Raw genomic sequence first — 24,589 nt, 5'->3', positions numbered from 1 at the left:
CCTAATATTGTTTCTTTATACCCACACCACCAGAAAGGTAACAATATATCACCAATCTTGGGAACTAAGATGTTATGTTCTTTGAGCCTGTAGTTACACTGGCTCACTCACCCTTCAAACCGGAACACAAACTGAGCACTGTTATAAAATAACTGATGAGTGTGTGGTACCTACCCAGACGGGCTTGCTCAAAGTCCTACCACCAAGTATACCACCAAGTATTCTGATGTCTACATTACAATCCTCATCGGGACGGGAAGAGTAATAGATTTTTCTATTAAGAATTACGAAGTTATTCCTTAGTTAACACTTTATATGTTGAAGTACTAAGCACAAAAGTAAAGATGTCGATCTTGCTTTTCAACTCTCCAGATGTACTGTCCCAACGGATGATAAGAATGAGGGAATATATTATATTATTATTATATGCATATTTACGCACACATTCACACACACACGCTCTTGTACACTTGTGCACAATTATTATACCTTTTGGTTCTTGGCCAGATGGCCACCGCAGTCGTAATTGGTCAGATCACAATTAAGGACTGAATAGAACAACAATGCTATCTATATAGCTATCAATGAGAAGTTAGCAGGTTTGTTCCTTATAGTATTCATGTCGTGGTCACCAATATAAAGTCAGTCAATGTAACACTTGTAGGACGAGGACTTATCTCGTTTCCTTAAGAGGAGAAGGCATGGAGATTCTGTCACGCTGCTGATACATGTGTGGGATATTTTTATTCCGAGAACTAATTTAATTCATAATAACAACATCTCATCAACTGGAGTAATTTCTCAATCATTGTACCAATTTACAGGCGCTTGGTATTCACAGACTCATTTAAATTTTATTACAGAGGCAGCCGTACTCAATAGGTGTATAATTTTTCGGAAATTCTTATCTACTGATTAGGTAGTTCTAACGGTATTTGTTTGGACAATTTGTTTGTTTATCTCGGTAACGCGAGAGCATTAAGAAGTCAAATTATTGATAACTAGCTGTGCCCGCGACTTTGTACTTTGAATATAACAAAAAAAAATTCTAGCCTAAGTGATTCCCCATAATATAAGTTATCTGCCAGTGAAAGTTCCGTCAAAATTGGTCCGGCCGTAACATACAGACAGACAGACCGACAAAAATCGTAAAAAATGACAAAAATATCATTTTGGTATATGTACCGTGTATAAATATATATGCATTGAGTAAAAAAAAGGCCTATTTTAATATCACAGACAGACACTCCAATTTTATTATTATGTATAGCTAACAATAATACATCACTATTAATATTTAAGCGTTCTCTTAATATCTGTATACGAATATTGATTGCATTAAATAGATGCGTCGACTGAAACCTCTTCATAACCTGATGTAACCGTCATAGACCTGTAATTCAGGTTTCATTTGAGACGTTTTGTTAACCGTCCGTTGAACTCTCAGTTATGCAATGTAAAATTGATATTCAAAGCGATTGTAATTCAAACAACAACTCTTATTCCACTATTGCAACGCCAACCGACTTCATATCAACAAACTTGTTTTCGATTGCGCCGATTGTTTGTTTTCGAGCCGATTCAATACAACGAAATGTTAAAGTTAATTATGTTTATCATACAATGTAATATTACTAGCGACCCGCCCTGTCTTCGCACGGACGCATGCTGATACTAAATATTAAATATATCTACTATAGAATTTGTTTATTTACGACATCATATTAGAAACATCTAAAATTATCAGTGTTTCTTTAATATATTGTCCATGTATTATCTACAAAAATAATTATCTCGAATCACTTTATCTATTAAAAAAAAACAGCATCAAAATCAGTTGCGTTATTTTAAATATCTAAGCATAGATAGGGACAGACAGCGGTAAGGTCTTTGTTTTATACTATTTTTTAATATTTATATCAAATTTGTGAATTGTGATTAAGAAAATTCGTATAAAATATATCTTAGCTTAGCTTAATCTTATATTAAACAAATCGTTTAGTCCATATCACGAATTTAATTAAATAAAAATGGAGTTAATTTTATTCACATATGTAATAGGCTATTAAATATAATTATACTTTATGCTATATTAAATTCAAAAGTGTAAGTATACATTGTAATAGTCTAATTAGACCAGTGGTTCAAAAACTTAAAACAACAGTTACCCCGAAAATACCGCAATAAAAGTGTTCTAACCATGCGACCTGTTCTCCGTCTATGATTCATCGGAGTTCCAGTTTAGTCATTTTGTGGCGTTTGTCGGTTGGCTGTACGCATCGCTCTTGTAAATATTTTAAATAAATATTTATTTAAGAATTCGTTCGAGTGATAAGCGATACGCATTTTTAACAGTTCGATTCGATCGTGTTTGCAGTTAATCTATTTCGCGGTAGTCGACTGGCTAATGTCAAGTGTGTAAAAGTTGTGATGGTTGGAATAAACTTTAATTTCTTCGATGACGCGAATGTGTTTAGGAAATTGAGAATGATGTATCGGTTGGTATTGTGTGTTCTTTTTTTAAATTGGTAGCAATTTTTTTTTTTTATTTTAAAGGGTAAGTGAAAAGAAATACTTTGTACTGATGACTTATTTAATTTCTTTGCGATTAACACTTCTATGGAGAATGGGAGATGCATGCAGCCTGTTTAAAAAATATAAAGATATTTAATAGTGAGCAGTAAATAGTGGGCAACTGGGCATTATATCACCGTGCTGTTTCTATAGGGGTTGTTAGATACATGTGACTGATTTTCTTTTGACACTTGCAATTTACTTAATTGTTACAATTTAGAAAAAAAGCGAGATAAGTTACTGGCCGGCTAGAGAGCAGTGCCTACTAAGAATGTACATTTATAAGAAAAAAAAACATGAACAAAATTGTTTTCGACAAACTCCCAAATTTTTATGAAAATGAATTTTATGTTCATGTATTGTTTGACGTTAAAAAAATTTAAATAATGTTTCATATTTTGGCGCCGAATGTAGAGGAATGGCTTGTAGTTTACAATAAAATTAAATCAGTCACAGGTTTCGAAAACTCCTTAAAAGTTTTTTGAATAAACGCTAAATTTCGTAGGAGACCAATAATAGTCTCTTGTTAAGAATCTTTTTAAAGCAAATGTAGTATCCTGTGTCATGTACACAATCTGTGTCATCTATAGCACTGTTACCGTTTGTTTCCATTTTGAATGTTTGTTTGTGTCACTGTAACCACAACACATCTGGTTTGTTGAACCTGCTTAAGTGATTTAACCCTTCGGGTGCCTGGTGGGTAAAACTTACATGGCGTGCCTGGTGGGTCTGTGGGACCCGGTAACAAAATGCTTGTATTTTACTTATTTTATTAGTCAGAACGCCAAATAATGTGTTTATATTTATTTTAGAGCTGTTTAGCTATATGAATGAAAAATAAAGTTAAACTAAAGTTCTTCTACAAAGTTATATTAAAAAAATTAAAAAGTCTCTAATTTTACGTAATAAAAATAAACACTTATGTTTAAATCGACAATATTACATTTTTTAATTGAGGTCAACAGTCAAACTTTACATTAATTTAAGGCACTAATTAATCAACTTACAAACTTTTATATTTTGATATAAAAGTAACGAAGATATTGCTTGTAACTAATCTGTATTTATGTGACAATTGTCACAATAAAAAATTGCGTGTTCCAAGCAAATATGACTTGTGCAAGACACATAGATGTATTTAGACTTGTGATCTTTTTGGTTAGGACATAGATAACAACGCTTTTTCGTACCAGCATTATGTTTTTTGGGTGGTGACTCTGAGGGTTCCCCTAAATGAGAGCTGATTCTCTTACGTAAAGTAAGATAAGATTTTGCATCTTACAACTATTACGTCGTTCAGTCTGATGTAGAGCAGTCAATACTATGCCCATTTTTTTATGAAGTTCCTTCTTGTATCCGAATTGTTTAACATATGAATAAAGTTTGCATTAACATTGCGTTTATGCCAGTAGTGTTGAGAATCCAGAAACAATAATCAAGGCCTTTATTAATTGATCTGTGACCAAAATTACTTAATGGCTGGGACATATAAATCACTTTTGATGGTTGTACATATGATATCCCTGTTATTTGGTTCGTTATAAACTTTTACTTCTTCCTTGTCAACATCAGAATTATGTATCTGACTCATCTTCACTTTCATCAAAAACTACATCCTGATCTTTATTTTCTTCAAAATTTCTCTCTAAAGCTTGGCGAATTTCATCATTTATTCATTTCGCCCAGTCATTATAACTGCATCAATATTTTTTCCATAAATAATTTACCACCCAATATAAATTAAAGAGACAAACAAAAATAATAGCTTAAAGATTAAAAGTTACGCCGCGTGCCTGGTTGGGTCCCTGAGACCCGCGCGCACACAAAATGAGTGTTGTTCGGATGGGTGTACGTTGCGGATAGTGGGAGAGTAGTCAAAATAGCCGTTAGTTTGTATCGCGAAGCTACTCGGGAGTGCAGCGGGTTTGCTACAAAAATTAAAAAGTTATCGTTGATTTTTTGAAGTGACGGGTCTGTCAGACCCACCAGGCACCCGAAGGGTTAACTGTAAGTTAATGTTGTTAATTTGGTACTTATACATTATACCGTCAAATTGCAATAGTTGGTATTATTGTGTTCCGGTTTGAAAGGATAGTGACTCAGAGGGCCTAGAGGCACAAAAAATATAAGATCTTTATTCCCAAGGCTGACGATGTCAGTTATGGTGTATATTTCTTACAGTCCCAATGTCCATAGTTGGTGGTAACAATATATGTACCATCAAATAAGCAATTCGACTAATTCGCATGAGCAAAATACTTCAGTGTGCATTGCAATGTATATCATATAAAAATATGTTTGTAAACAATAATCCGATACTTGTACATTTTTTTTCATATTCAATTGTTTAATTATGGCGATTATTTTAACGCTGTAGAACTTTTGCGTTGACTTCTGATGGCACATAGATGGTCACTAGCGTCGATAGACATTGGCAACAGTAACAACCTGTAATTGTCTCATTGCTGCGCCAAGGATTCGCAATGAAGGCTACCTCAAGATCTTTTCTTTCACCTAAGCACGAGATAAACTATAAACACAAATTAAATACACCAAAATTAAATCCTGCAATCATCGGCTAAGATGCATGTGTTCTATCCACTGGGCTATCTCCGCTCAATAATAATATTTATCAACAAACTTCGAGCTAGATCAAACATGCCATTAGGAGTAATAGTTTACAAATTGGTTATACATTGGCCGTGTCAATACAGTGTGAATTAAAACAAATCTAATCTCCTTTTTATTAGTAGTATGTCGTCGATCAACGAAATCGTAAAGTGTGTTAGTACAAATATTAATTTAAATAACCTGACGAAAGTCGGTCAGATATAGGGCTGTCATGTTTGGTGTTTTACGGTCTCGTCCGGTTTAATATTTATGGATATGTTCGTGTCTGGTTTTAGGCCTTTTTCACATTTAAATTCTTTATTGTGATTTTGGGTAACAGCATAATATCATCAATAGTATATTGTACAAATTGTACAACCATAGATTGCTTTGAGTGTACGCAATATTTTATATGTCTTATTATATTTACTTATTTTTTTAAAGTTAATATTTAAAAACTCATAAAATTATTTTGGTATAATTATACTATAAATATTTTACATCTACGTGTAAAAAAATCAAGTAAGTAGTGTATTGTTGTATTTTACCAAAAATAGGTATTTTCATTTAGTTGACGCCCAGTAAAAAAGTATAGCTAAGCAATGATTCTTCCAGCTTTCACAATAATTTTGCCTTACGGAGTTTTCCTTCTTTAACCAGTGGTAACCCTAGACAGTTTGTATATGTTATATGATGGACGTGTGCACGGTGACTCATGATATTATTGGACTTAACGATTCAAAAACCCAATGAATGATACATAGCGATAGAATTAATTAATTTTAATACAATTTTAACGATCAACATAGTCTATCAAACAAAATATATTGGCATTAGACGGTTTACATTCATAGTACTTAAATTACTGCAAAATCTTGACTGTTAAATTGAAACGGATGCGACGATAACGAGCCGATATCTTATTTGGTTTTCCAATCGTTGAACTATCCACTTGTCCACTGCTGTTTATTTATAGTATATTATATACAGAGCGATTCGTTTGGGAGGGGTTCAATTTTAGTGGGCAACCTTAACGTATTACCCTGTTTGAATTATAACACTTTTATTATTATAGTAATTAAATACGGGTTATTTCCAATGTTTTTTTTTTTGGTGGATCTTGATATGTGAACATTATCTACGAATGTCTTGTTCACGGAAAAACATGGTAAATATCCCGTATTTAATAAGTGTAATTATAAAAATAACCATGTTAATTTAAAATAGTAATATTATGTTACTAATAATAATATTTTTTAGTTTACTTTGAAAATAGTAGGATAACTACTACAGCCTTTTATTGCTTTAATTATAATATGATATTATAATTGCGTTTTCAATAGTCTAATTTAATTTAATGAATCGAACCGGTTAATTATATAAGTATCGTCTTTGTAACGATGACGTGATTGTTTTCTTCCAACTATTTCCTTTATCGCTGGATGTATTATCGCCGTGCAAGTGTACTTTGAGTCCGTTTAGGTATAATTCTTTAAGTACGAATTCAATTCTATCTAAATAAGTCAACTACGGACTTGTACTGATCTCAGATTGAACATCAATAGCTAATCTACATGTTTCCATGTCCTATATCGATTGTTGATAAATAAACTAGGTATATTTGTTGACCTCTGTGGTGGAGTGGTGTGTACACCAGTTTTCATGGGTACGCCACTCCGAGGTCTCGGGTTCGATGTAGATTATCATTAGTTTTCTATATTGTCTTGAGTCTGGGTGTTTGTGGTGCCGTCGTAACTTCTGATTATCCATAATACAAGTGCTTTAGCTACTTACATTGGGATTAGAGTAATTTATGTGATGTTAAAAAAATATACTAAATATAATGACCATACAAATATATATTAAGTAATTCGTTGTTTACATTAAAACGGAACGTATTTAGTATTCGCGATATATTTCCTTGAGCCACTTATCCTATCTTATCTATGTATTATCTATGCTTGCTTTGCATGACAATCTGGCTTCATTAAATAGAGCCCTTCCTATACTATCGTTTGGTTTGTTATTCTTTCGTGTTCGTATTGAAAAACCTGTTTTCGTGACAAGGGGAGTCTCCTGTGAGTCATCTCATCGTAATCTGGTGATGGCGTTGCTCGTTTCGTCTCAGTTCTGTTACTTCGTCATCGATGTACTGACACGAAAGTCGGGAATATGAATGGATTGCAGAGAAAAAGAGAAGTGACTTGCTTCAGTGCGTTCGATATATGTGGTGATCTGTGTGACGCGAAAACGAATCTTTACAAAAAATGCTGTAAGGCTAAGAGGAAAGTTAAAAGTAAAGTGTCCTTTTTGGATAGGTGAGTTACATTTTCAAATTTAGTGTTTTTTTTTTTTTTTACTTATATACTGGTTGTTTTGAGACGTTATTATTAATTATAATCAGAATATATTTCATTCAGGCTTCTACAAGCACCTTTGAACCGTCATTACCCAAAACTATATGAAGTGTAGCTACCATCGGTATGTAGATTCTACCGATAAGCACCGGCAAGAAACTCGGTAGTTACTCTTTGTCTACGTTTAAAATACAAAGTTATGTTAATTACGGCCACGCTTTTTTATTATCTATATTATATTGTTTTAAATTATATGCGTTAAATAACCTAAATTCTTTCCTCAACAATAGGACTATTAAAAGCATTTTTTTTTTCAAATCTAGCTGTTAATAATTCAAACAAAAACAATCTTAGCAATTTTATAACATTATATACACGTATAACTTATACGTTTCTATATTTATTTTTTCTACTATATGACTAATAAAGAATATTAAAAACTTAATGGTATGTGATGACAGGAAGTGTTATTGACTTTTAAATGAAAATATTTAACCTGTTACTATGAAGTAGAAATAATAAAAAGCGATTCATAAATGTAAAATGGCAAAAAGATCGCGTGTCCATACGTCCGACCTTGAATAATACTCGGAAGGCCGTAACATAACTGACATATAAAAACATATATTATATTAAATTCTAGGTATCGTCTGTTATGGAATTTCGACCGTTTTTTAATGTATATATTCTTTGTAATTTGAATAAGTTTTGATTTCACCTTCTTTAATATTACAACAGCAATATTCTGTAAATTTCCCACCGCTGGGCTAATCCTCTCCCTTTGAGGAGAAAGTTTGGAACATATTCCAAAAAACTGTTCTAATGTTGGTAGATGGTATACACATGTGGCAGAATTTCTATTTTATTAGACACATGCAGGTTTCCTCGCGATGTTTTTCCTTCACCGCCGAGCACGAGATGAATTATAAACACAAATTAAGCACATGAATATTCAGTGGTTCTTGTCTGGCTTTGAACTAGCAATCACCGGTTAAGATGAATCACTGAGCCATCTCGGCTCTTTAAAATTAATTATTCCTTGAACGCTATGTTATCTGTATATTGATTTACTTATTATTTATATTTAAGTACCTTTTAATACTTGTACTTAGTTTATATTGTTCGTAAATGATTATTTAATTAGCTCGTTAGTGTATAAGAAGTTGTCTGGAACAAAACACGCATTTTTGTCTGAGATTACGAGCTCGATCATATGCTCAGTGAGTTGGTACTGAGTTTTCATATACTTAACTTATCTTTATTACTCACTTCTTGCTTGGAAAACTTCGGAGATGCATTTCGAATGAAAGTCTTATGTTACTCCACCAATCTATATTAGAGCAGCGTGGTGGAATGAGATCTTTACGTCCTCAAGAAAAGGACTTAACACAGGAGTGAGGCACATATAAACTTTAATTTGCTTACTTGTGTTTTTAAACAAAAACAATGTTTTGTATCGTACTAATAGTAATAATAACTTTATATATATGTATGTACCTACAACCTCTGTGGTTGAGGGGTGTGTACACCGGTTTTCATGGGTACGCGACATTGAGGTCTCGGGTTCGATTCCCGGCTGAGCCGATGTAGACGGTTTATTAGTTTTCTGTGTCGTCTTGGGTTTGGTTGTTTGTGGTACCTTGTTTACTTTTGATTTTCCACAACACAAGTGCTTTAATTAATTACATTGGGATCAGACTAATGTATGTGATATTGTCCAATATTTATTATTTATTTATTTATATATATGGTAATTCTACTTATTAGTAAGTTATATAATAATCAGTCAATACGTGATACTATGCTGGGTATGCTTCACATAAGTATTATAGCTCTACTTGCATGTGTATATGTAAACAAATCCATAGTCTATTTTGACCTACTTCTTATCGTGTTATTGCCTTGAAAGCTTGAAGTGAATTTTATATGACAATACAATAATTTGATAGTAATTGTGTTATTAAGGGTATCAGTAACATTAAGGTAATTAGTTGATGATGGATCTTGAATATGTAAAATTAATTACTTTTCAATAACTACTATATAAAGATCTGCATGTTTGATATTTTTGAAGGAGATTAATAAGTTATGATAAGTTAATATTTATATTTAACTATTAGTCGCCCGCGTATTTTATAAATAAACTAATTTATTTATTTAATTATCAACGAGTTTGTCCAACGACTAATCGGGATTAATAATTAATAATTGATATAAATGTTACTGTTATTAACAAACGGGCTTTCTGATAGTGTTAACACGGGTCAGAGACATTGTCACCATAAATAATGGTCACCAAGTTAATGTGCTAACCTTGGAAGCTAAGATGTATAATGACCCTTGTGCCTGTAGTTACACAATCACAAAACTATAATACAAAGTATTGCTCTTTGGAGGCTGAATGTGTAATTCGTTTTCACAATGTATATAGTATAAGTATTGTATTGTATACTTGTAGGCATAACTGTGACTGTTTGTTTTGACTTAAATATAAGTGAAATATGAGTCGAGATGGCCCAGTGACTAGAGCGTGTACATTTTAAGCGATGATTGCGGGTTCAAAGTCAAGCAATAAGCACTGATTTTTTATGTGCTTAATTTGTGTTTATAATTCATCTCGTGCTCGGCGGTGAAGGACTCATTTCACTACTAAGCCGCTTTGAGGCAGTTTAGGGGCTCCTAACCTCCTCAAAGAGAAGGGACTAAGGCCAGCAGTTCGATTTTTACAGGCTGTTACTATTATTATAGTACTATCATAAGTGTAGTACCTACAAAATCTTAAGTATCTTAATAAGTTTATAGAAATATAAATGATTCTAAAATTTATAAACTTAAGTTAGCAGTGTACATTGTACATCCATTGTGTGAGCTGACCGAATGCGTGTAATAGGAACAAATAACAGTACCTTACGTTAGTGTAATTGACACAATTCATAGCCATTAGCGAATAGCGTTAAGCAAATAATTCCTTAGAAAAACAAAAACGTATTTTACTTATAGTTTATTTTTGAAGATTGAATGAAAGTATTACGTGCATTTGCACGTAATATTTTCCATTACAGATACTTGACTGGGCTATTGAAACTATTAATATAGTTCATGTCTATTAATGGATTTAAAAGTTCCGTTATTGCTCTAATGATACGTTGGTGTACTGACACATCGCAGTGTTTCATATTTCTTCGATTTCGTTACGAAAATGTTTTATATTCTTCTATATTTTTGTATGTATGAATGCTATGACCGTCTATGTTAACGGTAATCATCCTCAAGAAAGATAAGCTAACTATTCGGACTTGTCTAGTCAGAAATTCATCATCTGTGTGGAGTATAGTGCCTAGGACCTACATCTGCTACGGCGATATACCTACTTATATAAGAGGTAAAAGTAAGGGTAAATGTCACATTGCTGGGTTGTCACATTCTCCTCTGGAGAGACGATTTTTGTTATTCTATCTTAACTCTATAATGCCAGTTGCCGGATACACATTAGGCAGACTACCTCCCAACTCATGCACGTTATCACACGACGTTTTGAAACATGAAAACTGGTTACACTAATGCTGGTACGCATTTAACAGAATTTATATTATTGCTATCCCTTTCTTACACATACGTCAAATATGTAAGTGCTCAGAATTAACATTCGTCGCACAGGTTTCCCCTGCGAGATAAAATCTCGATGTACGAAATCTTCTCAATGAGCAAGTGGAATCACAGCCGAAGCAAACGTCTTATATATTAATAGCGTAAGGTGATTTTTGTTCCAGTGACTATGGGACGATAGCTGTACATAGAAAATCTGTTATGTCTCATTTTGACTCTTGATTGAAATTTATTAATTGGTTATGATTAACAAATAATGAGAGAGAGTGGAATAAATGTTAGGCCACGTAGAAAGCGGCGCTATGGCCGTCTAAAAAAAACAAACAAAAGTAAATCGTGTTAACAGACGACGTCAGCTTACAATGAAATTTAATCAAAACAAAACCCGTCATAGATTTCGAAAATCGTAAAAATCTGGTGAATAAATTAAAAGTTTCGCTTGCGTTTCGCTAGTATGTACAAGTCACGATTGATAGACAGTTGTCCATTGACAACTGTCTATCAATCGTGACAGTAAACTATGACTAATAAAACAATACCAGTGTAACTGGACAGACGCGAACACTGACCATAATATACTCGCCTTGTATAATCCCACTAATATTATAAATGCGATAGTATGTGAGGATGGATGTATGTATGATTATCTTTCACGAAAAAGGTACTCGACAGATTTGGATGAAATTTATAAATTAGTAATGTAGGATATACATTTTATATATTTTGGTCATAATATAACGATATATATAAAGTACCCGTACGAAGCCGGGGCGGGTCGCTAGTTTGTATAAATATAAGCAAAAGAACAATAAACATTTACGATGGCTAACGTTACTTTATTTTTGTAATTAATGTTGAAACAGATGTAAACTATCAACTAACTGTTATCGCGTTTGTTGTATGATTTTCGTCTCTAGTGTACACAAGATTAGATTTATCGTTTATTACAAAAGACCATTCTCTCGAGGAGTTCGTTGAACCCGTATTTAATGAGCTGGGAACGTGTCAAGGCCGACTCTGAAAAATTTGCAATTATAAAAAGTATTTCCTTGTATATAACTCTTATTGTACTTACTACCTTTTAAAAGTATTATAAGTTTATCTATCTAAATATCATTGTTGTAACTATATTTGCGTATTTGGTTTTTATTCATAAATAAATAAAAGTAAATGAGTGTTATTGTTTTATACTGAGATTATAAAAAATGCCCGATCTTGTTCAGTATTTTGGATCCTATTGCTATGAGCAGTCGTGGCCGAGCGGTTAAGGCGTCTGACTAGAAATCAGATTCCCTCTGGGAGCGTAGGTTCGAATCCTACCGACTGCGAAATATTTTTATTTTAATTTTCGATACTTAATTTATCACTTTGTTTCAGTTTAAGAAGAGGTGCTGGGGTCAATGTTCAAGATGATAGCGGATACACTCCACTTCACCACGCGTGTTTACAGGGTCACAAGTAAGATAGTATATTACCTGTAGTGATTAAAAAAGTCTGATAACGTCACATAATGCTGCATTTATAGGGTCGTAATTTTTCTGTTTACCATTGTGTGTAATTAATATTGTGTTGTATAGAAATCTTATACTTTTTAGTATTTAATTTAAATTACCATATATCCAATTTCAAACTGTATATCTTTGACGTTTTTTTATGACGTTTATGTACAAATCATAACCTTATCTAAATATAGTATATTTTAAGTACAGCAACGATATGTAACTATGCCTCGTTTTGACCAAATCCTTAAAATGGTTGTCAAGATCTGGTTGTAAAGACTACTTTTTGGTTATTAACCTTTGTATTTAAGTAATGTAAGAAATTGTTACATTACTCTGAAAAAATTGGAATTTTTTGTCTGTTTGTCTGTATTGCATTCATATAAGGCCTCGTACTTGAGCGATCGGAGTAGCGTCAACGATAGCGCGATTTAAACGACTACTAACGCCATCTAGTTCGACGTGATGTAAAATAAGAAATCTTACTTATTACTTACGGATTGAAATATAATTTTCAGGTTGAAGATGCTTTATTTATAATTGGATTAAGAAATAAATATCCAAAATTGTTTTAGATTTGATGTTATTAAAAAATATAATTTATTAATAGTACTAATATTTGTTTCGAGAGTCGAGATGGCCCAGTGGTTAGAACGCGTGCATCTTAACCGATGATTTCGGGTTCGAACCCAGGCAAGCACCGCTGATTCATGTGCTTAATTTGAGTTTATAATTCATCTCGTGCTCAGCGGTGAAGGAAAACATCGTGAGGAAACCTGCATGTGATAAATTTCATATAAATTCTGCCACATGTGGTGCAGCGTGGTGGAATATGTTCCAAACCTTCTCCTCAAAGGGAGAGGAGGCCTTTAGCCCAGCAGTGGGAATTTACAGGCTTTTGTTATATATTACTAATATTTGATGTGGCGGATTTTTAGTGTTTGGTTAGTTTTCGTATATTAATAATTTAATTTTCTATTATTATATTTATAGAGGGATAGTTCATCTCCTACTGTCCGTGGACGCGTCGCCATGCGTGTCAAACGACAAGGGCGCTACGCCCCTCCACCTCGCAGCGTTCAAAGGCGACTCGTCTATCGTGGCGATGTTGCTTGCCCACAACAACCCACCGGTCAACGTGAATCACGTGGTGAGATGTTTTTCTAAAACCATTTACTTTAAAATACTATTATTTAGAACTAGTTGTCGCCCTTGTCCGCGCTCGCATTTTAGGGGCTCGGTTGTCATATGTTAGGCAAAAAACGTAGCGTATGTCCTTCTTTGAAGTTCAAGTTAGCTTCACATAAAATTTTATCAAATTCGGTTCAGCGGTTTGGTCGTGAAAGCGCGACTGACAGGCAGAGTTACTTTCATATTTCTAATATTAATATAGATTTCATCTGATCTCCCCCTGTCGGCTTTGTCCGTCGAGGGATGCAGAGAACTACCTATGTTACCTCTGTTTCCGAATACACTGTGTCCGTATATTGGAGAACGAAATTTGGTAATTAATATGCGTTACCGTTCATCCATCATCGCTATTAGACCCTTTCATGTTCTACCGCCAAACAGCAATACTTAATATTCTTGTGTCCCGGTTTAAAGGGGGTGTCAGCTAACTAAAATACACAATGGTCAAGGATTGTGCCGCATTGGCGGTGTAAGCGATGTTTAATACGTCATAAAATCCCAATGTCTATGGGCGATGGCAGTGCCAATAGGCTAAGTAGACTGGAGCCTAGGGCGGCAGATTTAGAAGGGATTTAGGCCAAATTTGTTATTATCTTACAGAAATAAAAAATCTTATAATTATATGTACACACTGCGTCCGTAATCCGTATACTTGACACTACATACCCGGTACTGCCAGGAATATCACCTAGTTCATAATCATACTAATAACGGGAAAAAGCCGATGTAATGAGGACGATAGAACACAAATCATAAAGTTGCAATTTCGGAAAAAATGTAATCAATATGATTGTGAACTAAACTAACGTGTTGAATATCAAGTCAGCAGGGTTAAAAATTGAATAGCGTACTAGCGGTAAATTTGTAAATCCGCCACTGGGCGATGATGACTACTATTCTAAATAAAAATAGCCTTGGATTTCAGTATGTGGTTCCCGATTTGTAATACGAAGCCTACTATCGGTAAATTTGTAAATCCGCAACAGGGCAATAGTGACCACTATTCTAAATAAAAATAGCCTTGGATTTCATTATGTGGTTCCCGATTTTTAATAGGAAAATGTGTCACTTTTCATATAAAATTAATCAATTGCTAAGTAACATTATTTGTCAACAGACCCTCGAAAACGAGACAGCTCTACTGCTGGCCGCACAATTCGGTTCCGTAGATGTTGTCGCCCAACTCATAGCGAGGGGCGCTGACGTTACCATAAGGAATATGAAGGACGAAAGTGCCTTGGACCTCGCAGCTCAGTACGGAAGGTGAGTTCTCTGAATGTCATTGACGGTCTCTTACATGAAATACTCACAATGGTTTAATAATAATAATTGACTCGAGGTCCCCATTTCTTTCGCATTATAACCTTTTTTTAAGTTTAAGTTACGATGGTTGATCTTATATCCCATGTTTACTTGGTGGTAGGGCTTTGTGCAATCCCGTCTGGGTAGGTATAACTAGCTCAACAGATAATCTACCGCCAAATAACAGTACTCAGTATTGTTGTGTTCCGGTTCGAAGGGTGAGTGAGCCAGTGTAACTACAGGCACAAGGGACATAACATCTTAGTTCTCAAGGTTGGTGGCACTTTGACGATTTAAGGAATAGTTAATATTTCTTACAGCGTCATTGTCTTTGGGTAATGGTGAGCACTTACCATCAGGTGGCCCATATGCTCGTCCGCCAACCTATACCATAAAAAAAACACACACACACCTTTGATTTCCTCACGTGTGTCATACGACATATTCCTTATATATATATTAGGAACTATCTTACTGTTAATATCCTTTGAAACTGCGGTCGACTCTAGAAATTAGATTTTCGAACTCCGCCAAACTTCAAGGCGAACTTTGCCCACTCTTTATGTGGTTAAGTCGCAAGAAACTCGTAAAAGGTACCGCGGTTTGTGTGTTTGCTAAGTTTTCTTGGCGGAAATTCAAAAAGTTACGCTCGACGACGATTATTTCTAAACAAAATAACCGAAAATATACTTTAATAATATACGTTTGTAACGCATCAAAAAAGTTAAAAAAGTAAAGTAACTTTACTTAAAAGTAAACGCATCAAATTGTTTGGCAACAACAAAAATAGTCTACGTTTTAAAAGATTTTACGTATTTTTTGTATAGGACTTTAATATTCAATTAAAATGTGTAAACTATAAAAAATGTTATACTCAATCATAATTATGTAAAAATAAATGGTATATTTTGTTTTTCTAGTCTTTAAAGAGGTAACATATAATTATGTTTTTATTCTTGCGGTACCTTCGTTTTTTCATTTATAAAAAATAAAATAAATAACAATGCTTTAAACAAAAAGATTTATCGTTTATTGATTTGTTGCCAGGTTGCCAACAGTCAAACATTTGATCAAATACCATCCAATGTTGGTGCATCCCTACAAATTTCCGAATTGGAGGGTAAGGAAGTTTTCTTCCACACCTCTCCACAGAGCGAGCATGAATGGACACATGTGAGTATATTATATATCTATACTAATAAAATAATATGTCCTGACTGACTGATTCATCATCGCCGATCGTAATTTTTTAAAGTTAGGTCCAAGAAATTTGCTGAGATCATTATATTTCGTAGGCACCCACTAAGGAAGAAATTCTGGAAATTCTATCCCTAAGGGGGTGATAGCGTTTAAGGAAGTTTGTAACTTTTTAAATTAGAAACATAAGACTTTATTTTTGGGATACTAAATAAAAATAAGTATATACCATGAATGATGAGATTAATTTTCTCCTCAACTACGACTACAGCTCTTGAAAATGTGCCCATAATCGATTTTCTAACTGCAGTTATCGTCCCATAATCACTGGGACAGAATCGGCCTACGCTATTAATATATAAGATTCATAATTCTTCAACACAAACATCACATGTGCATTCCATCAACCCGCATTGGAACAGCGTGGTGGAATATGTTCCAAACCCTCTCCTTAATGGAAGAGGAGGCCTTATCTCAGCAGTGGGAAATTTACAGGCTGTTACTTTACTTTACTTTACAACACAAACATCTTCATCCTATTATATAAATTAAATTAAATATAATTATTTATTTATTTAACTATGAAAAAGTTTGTCTAACGACTAATCGTGATTGTAGATCCCTTATGTCTGTATATTAGATGTATGAGCAAGGACATTGAAGTATGCATAGTATATACACACGTGGAATTGATGTACAGTCGGGGTAAGAAAAGGTTCGTCACCTTAAGATCTATTTTCGTGTGCTCGAGAATATATGACACTGATAGACATATTTTGAAAAGTCGTTGCGAAGTTGTTACTCTATTTTGAATCAATTCGAAGAGTCGAGATGGCCCAGTGGTTAGAACGCGTGCATCTTAACCGATGACTGCGGGTTCAAACCCAGGCAAGCACCGCTGATTCATGTGCTTAATTTGTCTTAATTATTCAACTCTTGCTCAGCGGTGAAGGAAAACATCGTGAGGAAACCTGCATGTGACAAATTTCATAGAAATTCTGCCACATGTGTATTCGAACAGCGTGGTGGAATATGTTCCAAACCTTCTCCTCAAAGGGAGAGGAGGCCTTTAGCCCAGCAGTGGGAATTTACAGGCTGTTGTTGTTGTTATCATTCTCTGTAAGTTTAATTTTATATGCAGCTGTCAGTTTAGTGCTTTAGTTTGAAAATGTACTATGAGTTTACGTCTTGGAATTGATTTGAAAATTGACGATGGTTTTCTTACTCTGACTGTACATGTGAAATGTTATAATTTTACAAGACAGCAGCCTAATTCTGTTACAACGGCTTGTGTGACACGATGTTACTATTTATCGTTGAATATTAATATATGCTAATGTAAAGGCGTGTACACACGCCGCATTCGCGATATTCATATTCATTCGTTCGTTATAACGCTTCAATCGGCTCCGCATTGTGGGGGGATGGCAGATATTGTCGGTTACGTCAATACGTTACGGTGTATTGTTGGTTTTTGATTTTGTTACGAATACTATATTGTCCACATTTCAAAAATGTATACTAACGTTTATTAAATATTATTATATTGTTTCCCTTACTAAATAAATTTAAATAAATAAACATGTAATACATATTGGATAATATCACATGCTTAAAGAACTCGTGTTATGAAAACTCGGAATTAACGACGGTAAACAAACACCCTGACCCAAGAAAATATAGAGAAATAATGACTATTTTTCTATATCGACTCTGCCGGCATGCGAACCCGGGACCTCGGAGTGGAATGCCCATGATAAACCGATATACACACAACTCGATCAAGGAGGTCGTCTATTTATTTTAATAAACCTCCTGTAAAATTATGTCATAACATAGATATACTATAAGGAAATCACGACGCGACTTATTAACTTAAAGAACGGTCAAAATTATTAGATTAATAAAGTTAATGATTCGACCATTTGATTTGGGAAAAGCAAAGAGACAAAAATAAAATGTATTTAAAAATAATATGGGTAGCATTGAAGTTATATTCGTATGTAATTTGGGGTATTATTATAAATCTAAATAACTTTGTTGGTTAATGGCAATGATATTCTAATAAACGGGTATGTTATACCCATACTAAACAACAGAAAAAAGTGTGCCGCGCCGGGGACCGTTTATTTTACATTTCGTTACAAGTAAAAAGGATAGCTTGATAAAAACAATAAGAAAAGGGATAACTAGATGTTTTAATTACGCAAAACGTATTACTTCATAATTATGATGTATTATAACGTATTACTGGCATAATTATGATGAAAACGACTAAAGGCAAACGTCCCAATTAGGACGTTTTCTAGTCTTCACTTTTTGTGCGTTAATGACATATCTGTTTACTGGAACATCATTATGGGTTGGTAAATTTATGCACAACGCGGTCCAATTTTTGTCGTTCTACAGGTGATTATATCTGTCATCTGCCTTTTAACGTTATTAAATAAAATGAACGCGTTGTTCATTTAAGCTACTTGCACTGTTAAACTTTAATAAAAGGCTCTTCGATCCCCTAGGTAAACGATACTGCTTCATCTATTATGGTCATACCGTTATGACTTAAAAGATTCATATTACATACCTACTTTGTAAAATTCTGCTGGGTTTTATCTGCTACTAAGTTTCTTGTCGGTTTTTATCTTCATTCTGAAACGGCTTCACGGTTAATGTAGTTTTGTAAAATGACGTTTTAGAGGTTCGTGTAAGAGCCTACTCGAATAAATTATCAACACAACAACTAGACAAGTATCAACTCACCAAAGTTTCATCAACAGCTTAGACATAAGTAACCTGAAAGTTGTTTTGCAAATTTGATCCATACGTAAAGGAAATGCTAAAGAATTCGATAAAATTTAGCGAAAAACTGATCGATGTATATAAATGGATTCGTCCAGTTTCACGCACGGCGTCCATGAATATTCAATGGCTTAATTCGTGACATGGAGATGTTTGATGACGTTATGCACTTGATTGATAGTTTTGTTGAACAAAAAAATATACTTTTGCTTTTTCCCGCGTTTGCATCAGTGTTGCCAGTTTAGTTATTAATGCAATTTAAATTCAAATGTCTACGACTGTTTTATTGTTACGATATGTGTGATTTCAGGGAAGGAATCTTGGTCTTTTATAATGTAATGTAACTAAATACTTTTAGTAGAAGTTTTTTTTTTTATAAAAGATGCGCTACAGCAAGCGAAATATTTTTTTGTTAAATTATTGTAAAGTAATAAATGTCTGTAAATGACTACAGTAGTGAGAAGATTAGGAGGTAATATGACGGTGTTTCAATGTCTGTTTGTAGATATACATTTTAGAGAATTTTATTACAATTACAGAAATATGTAGATTTTTTCACGATGTTTGCCTTCAACGCTGAACACGTATTGAATGCAATAAACATGAATATTGTGCAGTGCTTGTATGGTTGAACCCGCAATCATCGATTGAGATGAACACCTTCTAACCACTGGGATATAGCGGCTCTAGTTATTATATTTCTTGTTAATCAAACAATTGTCATTTGAAGTTTACATAATTAACTCTTTGTAACATATTTTAATTGGTATTCTGCATTGTTTCTAATATATACATAAGTTTTTAAATAAATATACAATGTTTATCTCAGATGAAAAATATAAAATACATTTGTCGAGTTTCGCGCCAATCGTATCGTTTTTTTCTTTGTACGCTTTTGTTTAGGGCAATCTATGACAATTACAAAAAAGGAAGAAGATAAAAAAGTATTTTCATAGAAATTTCTTGGAGCGTTTTATTTAAATTTGGGTTTTGTTTACATCGGTAAATGTGATATTAAAATGAAATATATTATGAATATTTCCGCGCAATACAACAACAGCAATAGCCTGTAAATTTCCCACTGCTGGCCTAAGGCCTCCTCTAACTTTTGTCGAGAAGGTTCGGAACATATTCCACCACGCTGTTCCAATACGAATTGGTGGAATGCACATGTGGCATAAGTTCTATGAAATTAGACACATGCAAGTTTCCTCACGATGTTTCCTTTCGCCGTCCAGCACGAGATGAATTATAAACAAGCACATTATCAGTGGTGCTTGTCTGGGTTTGAACTCGCAATCGTCGGTTAAGATGCACGTTCTAACCACTGCGCTATCTAGGCTTGCTTTGAATGTTTGATTTTTAACACAGAGAAGTGGTCCAAGTCCTCCTCGAGGCTGGAATCGATCCGAATGTGCGCACGAATGCCGGTACGCCGCTCCACCAAGCGGCTTGTTTCGGCAAGGCTAACGTAGTGCGGTGTTTACTCGACGCCGGTGCTGATCTGAACGCCGTCGACGGTAAAGACAAGACCGTCGAAGGCGTCCTCGCTGATTACCCAGAGGAGGCGACGAGGAAAGTTAGAAGGGTTATAAGAGGTATACGTTTGATTTTTGATTTAAATAAATAAATATGAGACAACATCACATACATTAGGGGAAGGTTGCGATCATTGGACCGGCTCTTTCATTGGACCACCTAATTCTTTCAAAAACTATGCGTGTTACGACCAGTTCAATACGATGCTAGGCAACAGTACCGCACCCGTTGTCCATCTACCAAACCTCAGTGCGCTTGCGACGCGTGGCAGGTAATAATGCGTACACCCATGTCAGTGGCGACCGTGGTATAAAACCGAGCCATCAACAAACTGATGAAAATAGCACGGTGTTTATTAATGTTTTATGATTGTAATACATCAGGATAGCAAATTTATCTGCTTTTACAGAGATGATGAAGTTTTTTACCTTATTTAACAATTTTTTAAATATACGCTTTCGTTCTGTTGATATACTTAGTTGCCATCAATGGACCACTATGGTGACGCCATTATTGGACCGGTCCAATCAAGGAAACTTAGCGAATTAATTATTTTCACTTAGTAGAATTCTAAGAAATGTTTTTGTCCGTGTAAATTTTCCGTATGAAAGTTTGTGTGTAATTAAAAAAATATGATTATTTTTTCTCTATGAAAGTCCGCACTCGAAATTATTGTAATTGATTGTTGATCTCGTGAAAAGTTTCTAAACAATTAGTTATAATATTAGTTTACAAGAAAAAAAAATAATACTAATATAAAAATTTATGAATATAAAAGTAAATCTTATTGTGTGTTTCATTTAAGTCACGTTCATTGGACCGTTAATACAAATGTTTCTAAGTCCAATGATGGCAACTTAGTGGTCCATTCAAGGTGACGGTGGTCCAAAGAAAGCAACTCCGTATTGAAAAGTTATTTTAGTAAATTTTTAAAATCTTGCAACTTACATTGCCAATAATTTATATATGACTAATTAACATAAATAGCATAATATTACAACATTTGGATTCCGTTTGTCGATGATATTTCATGAGATATGATGTCATAAAGTTAAGTGGTCCAATCATAGCAACCTTCCCCTACTCTGATCCCAATGTAAGTAGCTGAAGCATTTGTGTTATGGAAAATCAGAAGTAACGAAGGTAATCAGAAGTAACCAGACCCAAGACAACATAGAAAACTAATGATAATCTACATCGACTCGGCCGGGAATCGAACCCGGGACCTCGGAGTGGCGTACCCATGAAAACCGGTGTACACACCACTCGACCACGGAGGTCGTCATGAAATGTTTTCGATAAACAAAAAAAAAACAGGAGGCAAATATTTTTTGGATAGTATCGTTCGTTAGATAACAATGACACGTACTTACGAATATTCGGTTGATCAAATAAGCGAGATCTTCTGAACTGGTCAGGTTGTCATTAAAGGAGAATTTTTGGTTAATATCTAACTTTAACTCTTACTAAGCCTCAACAAGTTTCACTTAAAACGCAAAGGGATTAGTGTTAGTAAAATTAAATTATTAAAACTAATATATATTTTAACAGAATATAAGAAAAGAACTAGAAATACATATGAAAGCGAAGATGATGTACCTCCCTTCCCGGTACAAGACAGCCCCACCGGATACCCCCGCATCCCTGTGATGTAAGTATATAATTTTGGAAAACAAAACTGTTTTAGTTTATTTTGGAAAAAAATTAAGATAATTGTTTTTTTTTACTGACACAATGTCAAATATTTTCTATGGTTTTTTTATGCGTATTTGATAATAGATAGCATTTTAAACAAAAATTTCATCAAAATCAATTTAATGTTTTGTGTCGATAATATTGATTATGAATTATGATAATTTTTATTTGAAAATATATTTTATTTGATAAGACATACTTAGTCTTATACTCATAAACTTTGATTAATTATTTATATGTCTAGATACTGTCAAAACTGCGAAAGTGACTATAAAAATAGTGGCCAATGTTGGTCCCTAAGTGCTAGTATAGTAGAATGAGAGTCAATTTCTGTGTAGTGCGACACTGTATCTAGATAAATAAATAATCTAAGGTCATCAGATATCAATATAAGGCTAACTTAGCAAATTTAATATGGATTGTGGATTGTGGGTCTATTTATAAGACACTTATATTTTGTTTGTATGCTTTTAACCCACTAACATTGCATGCAAAACGAATTACCATATATTAAATAGTGTATTCTGTATGATATTAAAACGTGTTCAGATAACTAGACGGCTTGCGGTTTCTCTAAACGTCCGTGTCACTGAGGGTTCTGCAAAGGAATCTCTCTGTAATTACTCAAAGATGCTTTACAGAAGAGGCTCTAAACATTCGCTTTTAATTGGAGAGTCGGCGTCTCAATTATGACACACGACGTTCTACCTTTGAACTTTTGATTGCTATCTTGGGGAATTCCCTTTTTGATGTTTTCAAACGACTGCCTTCTAAGCATTCGAATTTCGATTATTTTTTAAACGTGTGACCGTCATTACTCCATAGGAGCTGATGTTGTATTGACGCATTTCAATTATTAAAAAAAGTATGTGCGTTAGTCAAGTAGAAGATGATATATATTTGATATTGATACTAAACAACAAAATATAAATATATTGTAATTAATTAAATTTTATATACGATTGTAACACGTCTCGAAGAGTACAATTCAAACGTTTTCCGCTCAAGAAAAAGCTGTCTTAACAGAGGGATGCAAAACAAAAACTGTCAATGCCTCCCTCATTAAAATCTTCCGTTCCTTTGATTTTGTCTAGAAACGGTCAGGTACGAGTTTGTATGATGCGAGAAAAAGACCGTCCTTTGAGGGTTGCCAAAGAACTGGCTGCAATGAGCACATTCAAATTAAATTAAAATAACATGAACCTTAAATGTGTTTCTTTCTCTGACATTTTGGATTTTTTTTCTCAACTCTATTTTAAGAGCGATTAAAATTGTTTTCTTTACATTAAGGTGCCAATTAGAAGGCATGATTTAAACAGCGACCATTTTAATTCCAGGTATCCTACCATTTCCAAAGCCTTACTTAATAAAAAAGCAAGTGCTAAAAGTCACGCTTTAACTAACTTTAATTCTAATTATCATCCAAAACATGTGTCTAATACAAACAATGAAAATTATAATTACAACAGAGCCCCGCGTAGAAATACAATTTCGTATCAACGACCATCTGAGGATATAATTTACGGAAATGAAAACACTAGGTTAGAAAAATATCACTTACTTCGTAAGAACTTAAGCAAACTGTTATCACATTCAAACGATAAAATATACGAGAATTTGTCAATTGTTGACACGAAAAACGAAAAAAATTCAATGTCACCAATTGTCAAGAAGAACAAGCCTGTAGTCGTACCAAAGCCTGTAAATAAACATAAAAACGACAATCAGAATATGTATCAGGTTGAGAATGAACGCCGCGAACCAATTTATGTAAACAATAACAGTGATATTATCTACGAAAATTTTTCAAATGATAATAAAATTGAACTTTCTGATGTCAATAAAATGATTAGCGATGAGTACGTAGAGATGGGGGGTCAAATGAGTTCTGATTATAATAAGCAAATGATTGTTAACTTAAATGCAAATATTTGTATTCAAAATTATAGCACCAATATTAATTATGTAAATTATGACAGTAGATCTGAAAGATTTAGAAGATCATCTATAACTGAAACTGATTTCGTATCTAATTGTCATAACAGAGGTGACTTTGGCTGTATTTACGAAAATAGTAATTCGTATAAACATTACGATTTAAATCCTGAAGCTTTACGTAATCATGCATATCCTTTTGCTGAAAAGAAACAAAAATTTGAACAATTACCTTGTTTTTGCCACGAATATCCAGACAGTAGGCGTAATAAACTTAAAAAGACA

The 24,589-nt window shown here is 33.8% G+C and overlaps 1 protein-coding gene and 1 non-coding gene across 2 annotated transcripts in view; both read left to right on the top strand.

The window, feature by feature from the left end:
- Positions 1-24,589, top strand: part of LOC124537796 — a 137,025-nt gene that overhangs the window by 18,883 nt on the left and 93,553 nt on the right. The window contains exons 2-7 of the mRNA XM_047114705.1: positions 12,525-12,605; positions 13,640-13,796; positions 14,955-15,100; positions 16,187-16,312; positions 20,507-20,733; positions 22,226-22,325. Coding sequence (XP_046970661.1) covers positions 12,525-12,605; positions 13,640-13,796; positions 14,955-15,100; positions 16,187-16,312; positions 20,507-20,733; positions 22,226-22,325 — 837 coding nt within the window. The remainder of the gene's footprint in view (positions 1-12,524; positions 12,606-13,639; positions 13,797-14,954; positions 15,101-16,186; positions 16,313-20,506; positions 20,734-22,225; positions 22,326-24,589) is intronic.
- Positions 12,394-12,475, top strand: Trnas-aga. Its single transcript has one exon. It is a non-coding gene; the product is annotated as a tRNA-Ser (tRNA).

Source organism: Vanessa cardui, chromosome 19, assembly GCF_905220365.1.
Source record: "Vanessa cardui chromosome 19, ilVanCard2.1, whole genome shotgun sequence".
Taxonomy (NCBI): domain Eukaryota; kingdom Metazoa; phylum Arthropoda; class Insecta; order Lepidoptera; family Nymphalidae; genus Vanessa; species Vanessa cardui.
The sequence above is the reverse complement of the archived record's forward strand: the minus strand, read 5'-3'. Positions and strand labels throughout refer to the sequence as shown.